The sequence below is a fragment of the Fistularia commersonii genome, chromosome 9 (genome assembly GCF_037954325.1).
Source record: "Fistularia commersonii isolate RoL2024-O1a breed Wild chromosome 9, RoL_Fcom_v1.0, whole genome shotgun sequence".
NCBI lineage: Eukaryota > Metazoa > Chordata > Actinopteri > Syngnathiformes > Fistulariidae > Fistularia > Fistularia commersonii.
Genome location: NC_141292.1, coordinates 2,392,206 through 2,408,572, shown reverse-complemented (window position 1 = coordinate 2,408,572; position 16,367 = coordinate 2,392,206). Strand labels below are relative to the sequence as shown.

The window sequence follows — 16,367 nt, the reverse complement described above, 5'->3', positions numbered from 1 at the left end:
ATGTTTTTTCCCCCCCTTCTACCTTCTCCGTACACTCCCACACACACACACACACACACACACACATGCTCTAAATCAGCCTCAGTCTGACACTTCGATCCAGGAATTCTGGAATTTGGCTTTTCCGCAGAAAACCGTAATGGAGAAAGCAGCGGTGCTTTGAAAGTGTGATAGAAGAGCGTGATTTTACACCGTCAGACAAGCCGTGCATGTTCCACTCCACGTGCAACGTTTGTTCTACCGATGGCTTTTCAGCGTGGCGGGAAGGGTCACGGAGAGGGAACACACACTCGGGGCCAAACCTCAACGACGAGGCCGCGACTCGACATTCGGACAGCGTCTTTCCGTCTTGTACGTCTCCCGTCTGGACGACCTTTCATTCCGCATCTGTCTTTCGCATCGTCTCGGGTTTTCGGAAGGATAAAACCGTCCCGGCAAATGAATATGCCGTTAGCTGTTGAGCAATTTTTCATCCTTTTGTTTACTCTCACATCTGAAGAAATGCCGGTGGTCTGTAAATATTTTGTATTTGTTTATGCTAACTTTAATGGTTATGTTATTTTCAGTATTTATTCATATGCGGCTTGGTGAACACACATATTTTTCTTACATATTTTCGTCTATTTACATTTCTGTGTTTGTGTCGGTTTGGTAAAAGTAGATGTATCACGTAAACACTCGCGCAACCGTGTGCATATTATTTAAAACTGCGAGCAATTTTTTTTTTTTTTTCACATGCAGATGTGCTTTTTTTTTTCTTTTTACTTTTTGACACGAACAAAAGCCAACATAAACATTTTTTTTATTTTTTTTTTATTTTATGAATCGAATTTGGCTGACTTCTTGACACCAACACAGACTAGAAGGCCAATATAAACATTTTAATTTTTTTTTTTTTTTTATGAATCAAATAGGTGATGGAATTTTTTTTGGAGCTCATTAGATGATTTTGAAATTGGATTTTATCCCCCGAGTGGTGGATGTAGCCTATAAACAATTAATCTAAACGTCCAACTTCTGAAATAAAACACGAGTTTAATTAAAAGTATTACCAACATCCATCTTCGCCCTGCTTTTCCGGGAGGCATTCGACCGGATGCCACTTCATCCGACCCCTCGGCAGAAGAGGCAGGGACAATATCTAAGGGAAACTCCGGCCACCCTGCGGAGGAAACCCATTTCGTCCGCTTGTATCCGCGATCTCGTTCTTTCGGTCTCTACCTACGGCTCGTGACCGTCGCTGAGAGTGGGAACGTAGATCCGAGGGGAAATTGAGAGCTTCGCCTTTTGGCTCAACTACCCTTTTCACCACGACTGGTCGGTACAGAGTCGGCATCGCCGCTCCGATCCGCCTGGCATTCTCCCGCTCCATCCTCCCCTCACTCCTGAACAAGATCCCGAGATACTCGAAGTCCTCCGCTTGGGGCAGGACCTCCACCGGTTTCAGGTTGAGCACCAAGGTACTGATCCTGATCCCGGCAGCTTCCCACTCATGGCCCGATGAAGCCAACAGAACCACTTACAGAACCACTGACAACCGCCAATTCGGGCCAAGATCCGACTCCGATCATACGTGGACCGAACAGCCCGATGATGGGGTTCGGTACCCCATACTTCCAGAGCACCCCCCACAGGATTGCCCCCCGTTAAACGCCTTCTCCAGATCCACAAAACACATGTAGACTAGTTGGGCAAACTCCTATGCCCCCTGGAGGACCCTGCCAAGGGTATACAGATGGTCCACTGTTCCAAGACAGGACCAAAACCAGAGGTTCAACGACCCGGTAACAGTTTTAAGTGTCAATAAATATGAATATGGATAAAGAGACAACTAGAGGGCAATTAGAAAATAGCAAAAGGAAAAAAAAGCGAAAAACCAAATATTATGATCGTCCTTAAATTACTGGAACAACCAATACTTGACTTTTTACCGGATAGGTGACCATGTGTCACACGATGTTTGAAACAAATGAGTTTAAAAGGAAAATCAGTGACAATTTTAACAACCCGATGAAATGAGAACTGCATTATTGGATTTAACGGACAGTAAAGCTGTTAAGTAAATGTAGTGGCTTTAAAAAGAATACAATGTTCCCTTATAAGATGTGGCTAAGTAGTGTATAAAATCGAATCAAACAAAAGCGCAACTGCTCTAGAGTTTCGCTCTGAGCAAATTACCTCGCTAAATTTGTTCGCCTTCTTTGCCCGGCGTTGTTTATGTCTCCCGACTCCCCCCGTTTTATTCGTTCCAGTCGCTATCGCACCCCGCCTCCGATTTATATATGTCTCTTCAAATTCTAAAACATAGCTCTTCTTACGAGAACATTAAATCATTTTGGTCTAATTTATAGACGCTGGATGAATCCTATCCGTGTTCTACAACAATAACGAGACTTTTATCCGTCTGACGTTCCCGAAGCCGGGATCCAAACCAGACTCTTTTCTGCTCTGTGTTCGAACGCACAAATCCACAAGCTCATCTTCCTACTAATTACAGGCCGATTCAAATCAACCATCATTTTCTTTCACAAGAAATACAACAAATCATTTTCCCCGTCTCCCACCGTGCCAGTAGTTAAATAGATATACTGCACGCATGCAAACACGCTGCCGACATTGCGGTCGAGACACGGTTGAGATGGAGATGTTTTTCCAGCGGATCGTACAAAAACGTCCGTTGTTTGTCTCCCAACGTCCTCGCCGAAATCCATGCCGACCGCCGATTTGGGCGTTACAGAGGTGGAGAGATGAAAGAAGGGATTAATGAGCTGAGCTGTGACTTTAAGCTACCAGGGCGCTGCTTTGTTGAGGCGGCGGAACCCAACTACTAAATACTTGAGGTCTGCGTTCATTTAAACAAGCAAAAAGTAAGGTAGCAAGTCACAGCCCTGACGGGTAAACGCAACAGATTAACTTCTCCGTCTGAAGGAGGACCTTTTTGGGCGATAGAGGAGAAAAGGTCCTTTCCAAATCTGATTGAACACACGTGCTTGTTAAGCGCGTTGTGTCGTAAACAAAGGCGCAGGAATGGCGAGTGTCGTTAGCAAACTCGTAACAAGTGAGATAAGAGTCTGAGGCGGTCTGGTCGGGCCGTGACCCACATTTGAACGACCCCGGACGTCTTGAAAGGCGTTTTAGCAGCAGGCGAAGGTCAAGGTCAGAGTTCTGTTTTTCAGTCCAGACGGGTATGTTGAGGTTCGGAGTTTGGGAGGCTCGTGAACCTCCCGGCGCAGCTCGGGAGCTGAACCTTTGCCTCCACCGTAAGTCAGCCGTGTACAAAAACTGGATGGCGGCGTGTCGGAGTTCTAAATGTGGTAAAAAACAAGCCAAGGGTGGAAGCGTAGAAGTTCAGATTCTGACACGAATCCATCAACTTCTTCTGTTTCTTTTCCCTTCGGCTTTTCCCCTCAGGGGTCGCCACAGTAACTCGACCTTTCTCCATCTCACCCTGTTCTCTGTATCCTCCTCTCTCACACCCGCTAACTTCATATCCTCTCTCACTACGTCCATAAATCTTCTCTTTGGTCTTCCTCTAGACCTCCTGCCTGGCAGCTCCGATTCCAGAATCCATCTACCAAAATATTCACTATCCCTCCTCTGCACATGACCCAACCATCACTTCTCTCCAAAACATCTAACATGCCGTTCCTCTGATGGTCTCATTTCTGATCCCATCCATCCTGGTCACTCCCAAAGTGACATCTTCATCTCTGTGACCTCCACTTCTGCCTCCTGTCTTCTGGTCATTGTCACTATTTCTAGTCCACACAGCATCTCTGGCCTCACTACTGTCTTGTCCAACTTTCCTTATAGTCTTCTATCTCTTCGTACCCCTGACACTTTTCTCCACCCATTCCAGCCTGCTTGAACCCGTCTCTTCACCTCTTTTCCACACTCTCCTACGCTCTGGATTGTTGACCCCGAGTACCAGAAACCCTCCAACTTCTTGATCTCCACTCCATGTAGCCTCACCGTTCCACCGGGGTTCCTCTCATTCACACACATATATTCTGTCTTGCTGCGACTAACCTTCATTCTTCTCCTTTCCAGAGCATACCTCCACCTCTCTAGATGTTCCTCGACCTGTTTTCCCCGCTCTCACTACAGATCACAGTGTCATCTGCAAACATGACACAAATCCATCAACACACAACAGCATTTGTTCCCGTACCGTTGTTTCGATGATACGTGAGCACAACCGTCTCTTCTCTCCGAAACATCTAACATGATGGACTCATTCCTGATCCTATCCATCCTGGTGACTCCCAAAGTGACATCTTCATCTCTGCGACCTCCAGTTCTGCCTCCTGTCTTTTGATGATTGTCACTGTTTCTGAGCATACAACATCTCTGGTCTCACCACTGTCTTGTCCACCTTTCCCTTCATTCTGGCTGATAGTCTGCTATCTTTTCATACCCGTGACACTTTTCTCCACCCATTCCAACTTGCTTGAACCCGTCTCTTCACCTCTGAACTGTTGACCCTAACTACTTGAACTCCTCCAACTCCTCCATCTCCACTCCCTGTAGCCTCACCGTTCCACCCGGGTTCCTCTCATTCACACACATATATTCTGTCTTGCTGCGACTACCCTTCGTTCGTCTCCTTTCCAGAGCATACCTCCACCTCTCTAGAAGTTCCTCAACCCGTTCCCCGCTCTCAGAACACATCACAATGTCGTCTGCAAACATGACACTAATCCATCAACACACAACAATATTTTAATAAGCAACGATCCACGCGCGGGTCTCGAGTACCGACACTTGCGCCACACATCCGTTCCCGCATCCGTCCACAAGCGCACTGTGCAATTCTGAAAGCTTTCGGTCATATTTTCATTTTTGTACATTCACATTTCGATGATACGCGACAAATGAGCGCAGACATCAGATCGGGAATTTTAGCACGACATAAAGTGTAAACAAAACGTCGGAGGGTTTTCTCGCATTACGGATTTGAATTGTTCTAACTTCTCCAAATTCATACTTTTGTTCGAAATACACCGAAAAAAAATCATCTTCTTCGAGGTCACGCGACGATAATGACCATTTGCTTTCTAGCCTTCCCACACGGGAGTTGTTGCTTCATTCCTTTTTGTTTGTTTCGTGCGCTGCTATCAAACCGGGGCAAGACGTCGCGTCTCGACTTTTTCTCCCTTCTTTGTTGAAGGGAACTGAGTTGCTGAAGTCAGCAGAACTATAGCGAAGCAGTATTTCAGGCTCAGTGAAGTCTGAGGGAGGGACCTGCTATCTGACTCAAACAGGAAGGCATTTATATCCTCAACATGCCACGATCCTGGCACGCTTTCTCTGCGAACACTGCCAGTGGAAAGTCTGATCCCTTGACAGTCGGGTGGACTGATTCCTTACACATGGCTCCCAACGTGTCTGTCATTGCAGTTAGTGTTAACATGCATATTTTACTTTGAACAAAACTCCACTCTGCACTAACCCGCTGTGGAAGACGGGGTTTTTTTGTTTTTTTTTCTTGCCAATTTCTGTCATTATTTCATCATGCTTTACGCTTCGATTTAATGCCTTTTTTTCGTTTCTTGTCTTTAGGGACAAAAAGGTTACCCCGGTCCACCCGGACTCCCCGGAGAGCCCGTAAGTAGCTTTCTCCGTCTCGTGGCCTTCGACTCTCGCTACCTGGTGCCGAGGGAAGATCTTCTCACCACCTGCCAAATTTTAAATCTTTTTTAAAGATTTTTAAATGGAGTGCGAAGCCCCAACCAGCCGGGCTTACTTTTTGGCAAACTCCTCTACTTTTCTTCTCCCAGGTGTAACAAAGTAAGAGATGTAGCGAATCATCTAGTAACGTGAAGGTTTAATCCAATGCGCATAATAATGATATTTATAAGATAAGATAAGATAAGATAAGAACAACTTTATTAATCCCAAATGAAATTGTTATGCCAGAGTCACAGAAAATATAACAGTAATAAATAATAAAAGAAAAAGGCAGAATTAGAAATAAAAATAAACTATAAACTATAAAGTGTCTCAGTGAAACTATAAAGTGTTTATCGTATAAACCTGTACATATCGATGCATTGGAAAGCATACATGTTGAGGAAGGCCACGGCATCCAAATGTTTAAGGCTCTTTCTTTAGTTCGTTCGTTCGATACGTTCTTTGCGTCGTCCGTTGGAGCTCATTTATCTCGATTTTATTGTTTACGTCCACATATTTTATGCATTTGAAGAAATCACGCTGCCATGTTTTCCAGTTTCGCCCTTTCGGTGTCCGTTTATCATCGGCCAACCCCCCGATATTCCGATCTCGGCCTGTTTCTGTATCCACGTCCAGCCAGGCCCGATTAGATTAGCTTGTTACAGAGCCCCGTTGAGGATAGACATCTGGCCGCTTCGCTGCCGTGATGCTCTCCAGGATATCAGAACGTAATGCCAAAGAGGGGGGGGGGGGGGGGAGAAAAAAATAGAGAGAAAAGAAAACCGAACAAGCCAACTAGGCTAACAGTGACAGACTCGCTCGCAGCCATGACACAGCTGCTTTGGAGAACTTCTCGTTTTTTGTCTCTGGACGCGTCTCATTTTTCTATCAATTTCTTTATACGATTTCTTTTATTACTCTTTTAAGCCTCTGCACCTCTTGTCCCGGATCTCAATGAACTATTTTATTCTCCGCTGCCCGTAGGAAGAACCATAATTCCAGCGGTTTGGTCCTTCCCGAGATGACTATTTCTAGTATGGAGCGTCCAGGTCGGCGACCAGAGCTATTTTCAGGCGGCCTGGGTCATACTACTGTTAGTAATAAAGAAAGACCTCAGTCATGGAAAGCGGAGTGGAATAGTCTCCTCATTGTCACACCGGTTTATATAAGACGCCGCCGCGTGACGTCACCGGTGCAGGGAGTTCCCGAACTACTCATCGCGGAGCCTCTTTCCTCTCATGCTCCTGCTGTCCGTGACTTGGTTCATCCTCAAACGCCCCCTTCATTCCCACAGAGACGCCGCTGTTCTAACCCCCGAGCGAGCGAGCGTCGACGTACCACGTAAATTTTTTGGCCGAGCGTGCGAAAGCCAAAGCCAGCCGGCGCTGAAAGCGTCGATGATTCTTTGTCGCTGTTAACGTTCGACGGGCTCGGGCTCGATGCCCCCGTCTTCACCGCTGGGCAGTTAAAGGTCCGGACGTCTCCGGGGCCAAATTCTTGCGGGGTTTTTAACTGGCGACATTGTGCACTATATTTATCCAAGAGGCTGAGTGGCAAGCAGTGCGCATGGCGGCGTCAAAGGAAGTTATACATGAACACGTTTGCAGTGTGAGTTTTGGACTCATGTTGCCCTTCTGCCTTCTGTGTGTTTGTTATGCTTAGTTTCTCCCGCGCGCACACACACACACTCCTAATTTGCTTCCACACAGCTCGGTTTTTTCGATGAGGCCCCGGATCGGACGGCGATACTCGCTAGCGCGGTATCGGGCAAATGTGCGATTATGTATTTTCAAGTGATTCGGTCGATTTCGGTCGGGGTTTGTTCGTCCAAACAAGACGATGCAAAAAAATACAAGCTTAAATCAATGTTTAGTTTTCTGTAAAGAAGTCGCACACCTATTTAATTAACATTATATTAGCTTAATGTTTAGCACTATGTACGAGTAGAGTAGAAAATCACCTCCAAAAAGAAAGACGATTTCTTTTACATACAATGCAAATAATTTATTTTTGCATGCGTGACCGGATGCTTTTTTCAAACTTAGTTTTTTTTTAGATTTTTTTCAAACTTAGTTGACTTGTTTTGATCCAGCATCCATCCATCCCTAACTGGGTAGCGGATGTGTGTGTGTTTTTTATTTTTTAGTTCTCTATCAATACATACTGCACGACTATATCATTTTTATAAGCTAAAGTTGTAACTTTTTATTTTTAATGACTTCTCTTTTACATGTCACAATATACATTCATACACACAAAATTGGTAGCAAAGCTGTTTTTTTTTTTTTTTATTTTATTTTTTTCTGAATAGCAAGCATCTATAATATAATCTGTTTTTCCCAGCGGATATTTCCCAAATGAGAAAGTATGCGCGGCTCACTGATATGAAATGTTCTATATCAATGCAAAATATATGCAAAACAATTACCATTGGCTTTTTCGAAGAGTGAAAAGTTAAAAGATTCCTTTTATAAAGTGGATTATTTATGCAAGAGATTTTTTTTTTTTCATATATACGCAACATGACGTGCAGCTCAGCAGCAGTTCTTTCCTCTCCTGCACCGTCTGCCTCTGAAACCAGCAGCTATAGAATAGACTGCTTGTTTCCTGCGTTACAGTAATTTTGATCAACCCACTTCTCTCTCCCTCTCTCTCTCTCTCTTTTCCTGACAGGGAGAACAAGGTCCAGTCGGAAGCCCAGGTGCCAAAGGTTATCCTGGCAGGCAGGTGCAGTAAATCCTCTGCTGTGACTGGTACAGTTGTAGTCAGGGCCGTGTTGAGGGCAGCAGGCCAAGTGGAATTAGGTTATGTTTAACAGCTGACTCTGGGGAAAATATTTTGGTAAACACTCAGCGTTGGATTCGGAATTAAGTGTTCCGAGATAAAAACTGACAACGGAGTGTTCGTGCAGCCGGACTGGGTTGCACTATGTCGTGCACCGATACGATATTTACGCGATATTACCGTTTTTTCCGGACTCTTCAGCGCACCTGAATATAATCAGAATCAGAATCAAAAAAACTTTATCTGTCCCTGAGCGCCAACTGGGGGGAACATGGGGTAGCAGCATCAGAATTGTGAACATAAAGAATGAAATTAAAAAAGATTAAAAAAAAAAAAAAAAAAAAGAGAGAATAATATAAAAAAAATAAAAATAAAATATATATAATAAAAAAATATTTATTTATATATATTTTTTTATTTTCTTATTTTATTATTTAATTTATCATTATTTATTATTGTATTATTATTTATTTATAATTTATTATATGTATTATTTTATTATATTAATATTCTGTATGTATATATATATATATATATTATATTTCTTTTTTATTCATAAAAATAAAAATAAAACATGAAATAAAAATAGGCTGCCCTTGTCTATAAGCCGCAGGTGTCTACTTTGTAACAACAAACTTTTAATTATATACATATCGGTAACATCCACAAATACATACTGGAAATGTTTATTTTGCACGAACGGTGCCTGTATCATGGCTGATGAAAAGGATTAATAATTAATAACAAAAGAAAAAGTCCATCCATCCATGCATTTTCTAACTCGCTTTGTCCCACTCGGGTCGATCGCTATCTTGGTCTTCCTCCTGCGCACTAAAACCATCCTCAGTGTCGGAATTGAACAGCCTTCGCGGTAATTTCATCGGTCCGAGGTGACGAGGCTAAAAGTTTTGGCGGCGTGAAGCTCGTTAGCCCCCCAAAAAATCCATAAATTAGCCGCATCGTTGTTTGACGCGTGAAAAAAGTAGCGGCTTCTAGTCCGGAAATGACGGTACATCGATTTGTTTTGCTATTGTTTCGCTAACTCGTGCTAAATCGCCGTATTTTGACCCCATTTTTTTTTTTTTTTTTGCTTGAAGTTACTTCAGCCATAGATCAATGATTGCTTTTAAGTGCTAAAATAAAAATTCCTCTCTTTATTTCCTAGGGTTTACCTGGGCCTGTAGGACCGTTGGGACCTAAAGGCGTAAGGGTAAGTTAATTATCCCCCTCCAACTTTAGCGCTTTAAGTTTATCATTATCCCACTTAGTGTTGTTGCTTTAATGGGATCTTTGAATTTGTTGCACGCCTGGCTGTCGTATTGACACGTTTACTGCACAATATTTATAGGGACACATCGTAAAGCGCGACTGTAAAAACAAAGCCAGCTCTATAATAAAAGCTTACCGAAAGTGCGGGCAACGCGCTGCAAAGGAGGACATCGCACGTGCACGCAGGCGTAACGTGCGACTTGCAACGGCGTGCATTTCCGAGGGTCGTACAAATAAACTGATTCAAAATTTAAAACCGGAAGGGGGGGGTCCAGAAACCAGAAAGCTGGTTGTTGACAAGCGCCGGCGTGGAAACAGGCGCCCAAAACAAAGAAACGCAAACGGCGAATTTAATGTTGTGTTCCAATAAAGGTTCTTTATCAGCGCCTTGGCTTCTCCACAGACTCCCCCTGCCCCCACTGCTTGGAATTTCCTGTTTAAGCTCCGTATGAGGCCCTTCTGTCTTAAGGAAGCATTCTAGTCCCTCTGGCTCTCCGTCTCCGAGCCACCTTTCCCCCGTTACTTGCGCACTCTTTTGCAGCATGCTCCGTGTGGCGTCCGCCCCGAATCACGCCTCTCAAGTGTTGTGGTGTTATGCTTTGTTTCCCTGTGTGTTCTCCCTTCCCCGACCCTGCACTCACAGCCCGGTGCGATGTCCAGGCTATCTTCAGAGATCCCTGGCGTGAGGGTATGTGCCCTTGGACTACATCGTGGAAGCCAGCACCATGCAGTCCATGGGCATATACACTTGCCTCATGGCTTGGTTCTACATGGAAGCTCAACGCACCTGAAACCCTGAGCTAAAGGGAGTTGTTGTTTCTCCTTCTGCATTTATGGATTTCGAATACTTACATCTCGTACGCCTCCTCTTCTCTCCTCTCCTCTCCTACAGGGTTTCATCGGAATCCCTGGGCTTTTTGGCCTACCCGGGCCCGATGGCGAAAGAGTGAGTTCTCGTCGCGTTTGACTTTTTCCAGCCGAATCGGAAAGAACGCGCGGTCGACCGGAAGCGACGACGTTCATTCAGCTGTCTTTTTTTAACATTTAACTTTTTTCAACAACAACAACAGTCCTCAGCTGTCGGAGATGCTGCGGTGTGGGAGTCTGGATGACTCATGTGATAAATGCCCCTCCTCCATCCTTTTAGCTGGCTGAACTCATCAAGGCCTTTTCCTTCTCTGCACCTTCAAACACGAAGCGATTAGCATACTTATGATACGCTCCGGGGATTTACGTCAGCACGGAGGGGGGCGGGGGGGGGCGGCGGCGTAATCAAACCCATCCAACGCCTGCCAGCCGACCGGCGTGACCGCTCAAACCTCGACAACAGACGGTGTCTGTCTGCCTGCTCCCAGGCGAAACACTTGTTTATTTAACATATGCATGTATGAAATGAAGGATTAAATTCCCAGCAACTGGGGTGGATTTTTTTTTTTTTTTTTTTTTTTTTGGATGGAGATTGAATGGACATCTATTGAAGCTGGAGATGAGAGAAGCTTTTCATTTTCTTTGTGTGTTGTGGAAATTTTAAAATAAAGGTTTTTTTTTTAAATTTTATTTTTATTTTATTTTCAATTATATATAAAAAAACACGCAGGCATTTTTTTAAATTCCTTTTTTTATTCAGATTTTTGAATTGCTGTTTTTTTTCTATTCATTATTCAAATTGAAAATGTTTTAGTAGAGAAGGATTATTATTTTCATTTTCTCCACTTGATATACAGAGGAATGGAGAACCAAAGAGATCAAAATAATAATAATAGAGTGTGCATTAACAGGAAAGTGCACGATAAACAAAGATTTTTTTAATTCAGATTTTTAAATTGCAGGGTTTTTTTTTATTCAATCCTCAAATTGAAAATGTTGTCATAGAGAATGATTATTATTGTCATTTTCTCCACTAGATATACAGAGGAATGGAGAACAACAGAGATCAAAATAATAAAATAATAATAATGATAATAATAATAATAATAATAATAATAATAGAATGTGCATTAACAGGGACGTGCACAATAAACAAAGATTTTTTTATTCACATTTTTGAGTTGCTGAGGATTCTTTATTCATTCCCCAAATTGAAACTGTTGTAGTAAAAAATGATTATTATTGTCAATTTCTCCACAAGACATACAATGGAACAACAGAGATCAACAAAATAATAAGAATAATAGAGTGCATTAGCAGGAAAGTGCACAATAAACAAACACACGTTAAACTATAAGAGTATAAATTGCGATAAAAGAGTATAAAAAGATACGATCTCCCGGAACTGAGGTGAAAGGGGAGATTAAGCGGCATAAAATAACCTAAGATATATACATTTATATCAGAATAGAGAGTAGCGTTTAGTGCAAAAGTAAAAGCGAACATTAGCAAGTGGGAAATAAAGCGGTAAAGCCAGGTCATATTATGATAAACTACAAAAATAAAACATCACCCAAAACTTTAGTATATAACGCTTTGCAATAATTTGTTCTTTCTGTTTTGTTTACGCTTTTCCAACATCCAAGCTCGGAACGTCATCTATATTTTTTTTCTTTTATTTCCAGGGCGTTCCCGGCGAACCAGGGAAGAGGGGCAAGATGGGTAGGCCGGTAAAGTTTTGTCTCAACATACTTTACAGATCCTCTTTGCGACGTGTGATGCATGGTGCTTGATGTTTGACCCGCTGATGTTTTCAATGACTTCAGAAGAGTTTCGAGCGAACACCAAAAACAACGTCCCGATCCAGATTTTCGATATTACTTACTCCGCGCGAAATATTCACATTTCCGACACAGTTGGGGTTTTTATGTACTTTCTACGGGGTTGACATAAACAGTAATGTGAGGTATTACCTCACTTTTTAGGCGGTTCGGTGTTTCCGTTGGCCGTCGAAGCTCCAGCCAGGCGTCGGGTTTTTGGACGCAACTCGAAAACTGGAAAACGTCTGACTTTCGGTCCTTCTTAAAGCCGGAGCCGAGCTGCCGACTCTCAGACGCGCGTCGTCGCGTTCAAAATCATCTTGACAAAGTGTTTCGGAAAGAATAATCCTGAAACGCTTATTGGCTTTTTCGGTAAAAACGAGCCGTTTATAGATGAACATCTATCAACGCGCAAGCCGGTCGCGGCTTGTTTTAATTTTATTTTTTTTCCGGTCTGGCTGACGATTCTAGAAAGAAGCAGCGGATGCAAATCCACCGAGTTGGACGCCGTAATGCGAAAAACAAACAACAAAAAAAAAAAAAACTTTAAGGAGTCGTTTGAACATAAACATGCTGATTCATCAGAAATGCTTCCCCGCTAAACTGCTACGTGTGTGTACCGCATGTCGGACATGTTAAAGTCATTAGAAAACACACGCATCGTAAGGACAATCTCATGATTTTAATACTGCACGGAAAATCGCTGCCAGGACAGTTACAAGATCACCCCTGAGAGACGCCGCTCTCGTCCCAGAAGCGCTTGAATCCAAGCCAAACATTTTAACTGGTTGCAGTACTTGTACTCTATCGAGGAAACACACACACACACACACACACACATGATCCAGCATCCCACAGAGAGCGATTGGGGAATATATATATATATATATTATCTGCAAAAACTTTCCACTGCTCCGGCCAGCAGTTCTGCAGCTCAGCTGAACATCCTTTTCGGGAGTTCAGGAGGTCTTTGTCTGTCGTATCGGTTACTTTTCTTTTATGCCATCAAATTAAATGACTCTGCATTTCCAGATCTTAAATCAGAAGTTGACATATATCGTTCTCGAAATTTCACGTTGGACCCTCGCGCTGTTTTTGTTGCATTTTTATTCAACTCCAACTTTTTAATAATATTAGTAGGATTTCTACTGATGCTTAAAAGACAGAAACTATATTAAAATAATGGAAAAAATGCCGCTTGGACTAAAAATGACTGAATAAATATGTGTACATATAAAGGCCGCACATTTACACAGAATCATTAACTTTGAATTAAACACATACAGGGAACTTTTTTTTTTTTTCCCCAAAACAGTGCCTGGATCACGGCTGATGGAAAAAGATGGATAATAAATATGATTAGCTGATCGCTGCGATCGTCTTCCAGTAAAACCGTGAACGTCGTTTTGTTCACCGTCGGAATCGAACGGTTTCAAAATTTCAATGTCAAAAAAATCCTTAAATTTAAGCGAAAGAAAGAAATTCTGCAAAAGCCGGGCGTTGAAATGAAACGTATCAACATTTTATATATAAATTTAGACTCAACGATCACGCGTGTCTTTCCCGATGATTTAAAAACGTTCTGACGTCAATTGGAATCGTCGGATTTCAAAGGAAAAGCACATTTGTCTGCACGCGTCTCTCACAAAACACTCTTTCAAATCCTGCCGTTGGAAAAGCTTGTGCGTTTCCCACATTTGTTCTTGGTTTGTTCAGAGCAGCGGCGCTGATAGACGCGTGACTCATCCGGCGGATCGTCCTCATGCTTTATATATTATTTTCGCACTTGCTCGTCTCCCCGGCTGAGAAAAGATCGTCAGCAGTACAAAGCAAGAACTATTAATAACGTCGATCTTGTTTTGATACGGTTCTGGAGGGGTCACGCGTTTCCTCCCGTGTCTCGGTAGCAACCGGAGGATTTATTTGCGACGATCTTATTAAACTGGAACAGATGTGTTTACGGATTGAGGAGTCGGGGAGCATTTAGAAATAAAAATGCCATCCTGTTCATATATGGAATAAAGATTTTGGGGTCGCATGAGTGGTTGGAATCGATTCTAACATTTTGCACGATTTAAGCTGTTTTTCCTCGGGTATCTACAATAATTAGCATTTGCAACAAAAAAAAAAAAAACATGTCCAGAATAGCCGAACCTAGCCATTATGAGTATTTCTGCGGTTGTATTTAAAAAGCAATTACCCTCCTTTTTCTTCACGAGTTTTTGGTTTGCCTTTCAGCGTCACCAAATGTTAGCGTTGCTCCGATCTGCCTCTAAATGGACTCGGTAATTACTTGGCAGCCGCTCTCCCTTGTTGAATTTACAGACTCCACGCAGCCAAAGTACAGTGTTTTGTTATTCCTACCCCACCGTTGAAAGATTTAACGCCCATAATGGGGCAATCACATACTTTAAATGACTTAATGTCGAATGTTTGTACTGTTTTTCGCGGTTGTACAACTTGTGAAGTCAAAATTATTCCGTATTATTAGCGCAGTAAACCTCGAACAACTCGTCAGCGGCCGTACTTCTCTGCAAATTCGATATAATGGTCGGAGTAAATGAATATTGTGTGGCGCTAAGTAGCAAAGACAAACGGGAGTTGGCGAAAGCAAACTGTGTTTAAAGGAGGGAGAACGTTGAAAGCTTAAATCTAGATGGATGTAGATGTTGCTCGGTTCATGCTGAAGGCGACATTCCCTTCGCAGCGACTGTGGAAACCGGGCGAGTTCGGTCAGAGTTCGGTTTTATACGTATAAAAAACAGGAAAAAAAAAAGAAACCCAAAGTTGTAGCTTTACATTATGTAACCGTTGGTATCTCCAGGCTGTTCCATCCATATTTTACCTAAAAATGTTGGAAAAATAAATAACACGAACCCGAACCCTGTGCTCGGGGCTTCCATTGGAACAATCCCGCGTTAAATATCCGAATTATGACTATTTTATTTGGAATTCACATATGTTACAACCTAAAATGGGCTCGGACTTGATCATTGGCCATTAACACCCGTTCCAACCAATGAGAAGTTTCCATTGACGCTTCGGTTGAAATGGTTACTTTTCGCTCAAAACAAACTTTGCGTTAAAAGCGAGCAAAGCCGAAATGTTTTTTTTTGTTTAAATTTCTCCGTAACGCCATCGGTGTGATGCGAAGCGCTACGATTAAATCAGCCAGGCGTTCCTTTAAACCCCCCAAGTGAAGCATCTAACTTGGATGCATGAGTTTTGTTTTTGTTTTTCAAGTTCGACCAAACATAAAAAGCTATTTTCCTTTGTCATCAGGGTTTTCCGGGGGACTTCGGTGAAAGAGGACCGCCCGGACCAGATGGAGAACCAGTAAGTGGCCCCTGGTAGCCTGAGTTTTAGCGCACAAAACCCAGATTGTAGTTTACCGTTCGCGCCGCTCGTCAACGAAACCTTCTGGCGTTCAAATGCAGCTGTTTCCGTTCACAACTGGCAACCGACAAACCAGCAACGCTGGGAAGGGACAGGAAATGATGTCAATGAACGCTGTTTCGGGTAAATTACCGGGCGAATCATTAGTCCGATGGAAGGCATCGTTTCACTTTGTGTCTGCCTTTTCGACTATTTTCAGAAACTAAATGTCATTCTCACAAATGTAGCACCTCATCAGTTGGAGGGGAAAATGTGCAAGAGAGTTGCCATTAAATACGTTTCAAAAGTACATAGTAAACTTAGCACGTGCATTTTATAGCATGCAGACTTGGAGGCTTTCCTGGATCAATTTTGTCCAGAAGATTGAATGTCGGAAAAAAAAATGTCCCCATACATTTAGTTTTGTTCAATTAAAAAGGCAGCGAAATGAGAAAATTGCAGAGTAACTGATTTTTGTCCTTTTAGTTTATCTTTTTTTTTTAATGCTAATGAATAGCGGCTATGGCTAAAGGCTAAAACTGATGGGAATGTCATCCGGCGATCACCGAAAACCAAAAA

The 16,367-nt window shown here is 42.8% G+C and overlaps 1 protein-coding gene across 4 annotated transcripts in view; it reads left to right on the top strand.

Moving 5' to 3' along the window:
• Positions 1-16,367, top strand: part of col27a1a (collagen, type XXVII, alpha 1a) — an 86,712-nt gene that overhangs the window by 26,511 nt on the left and 43,834 nt on the right. For all 4 annotated transcript variants that reach the window (XM_086151882.1, XM_086151880.1, XM_086151881.1 and 1 more), the window contains exons 8-13: positions 5,563-5,607; positions 8,347-8,400; positions 9,623-9,667; positions 10,619-10,672; positions 12,279-12,323; positions 15,696-15,749. In XM_086151882.1, coding sequence (XP_086008008.1) covers positions 5,563-5,607; positions 8,347-8,400; positions 9,623-9,667; positions 10,619-10,672; positions 12,279-12,323; positions 15,696-15,749 — 297 coding nt within the window. The remainder of the gene's footprint in view (positions 1-5,562; positions 5,608-8,346; positions 8,401-9,622; positions 9,668-10,618; positions 10,673-12,278; positions 12,324-15,695; positions 15,750-16,367) is intronic.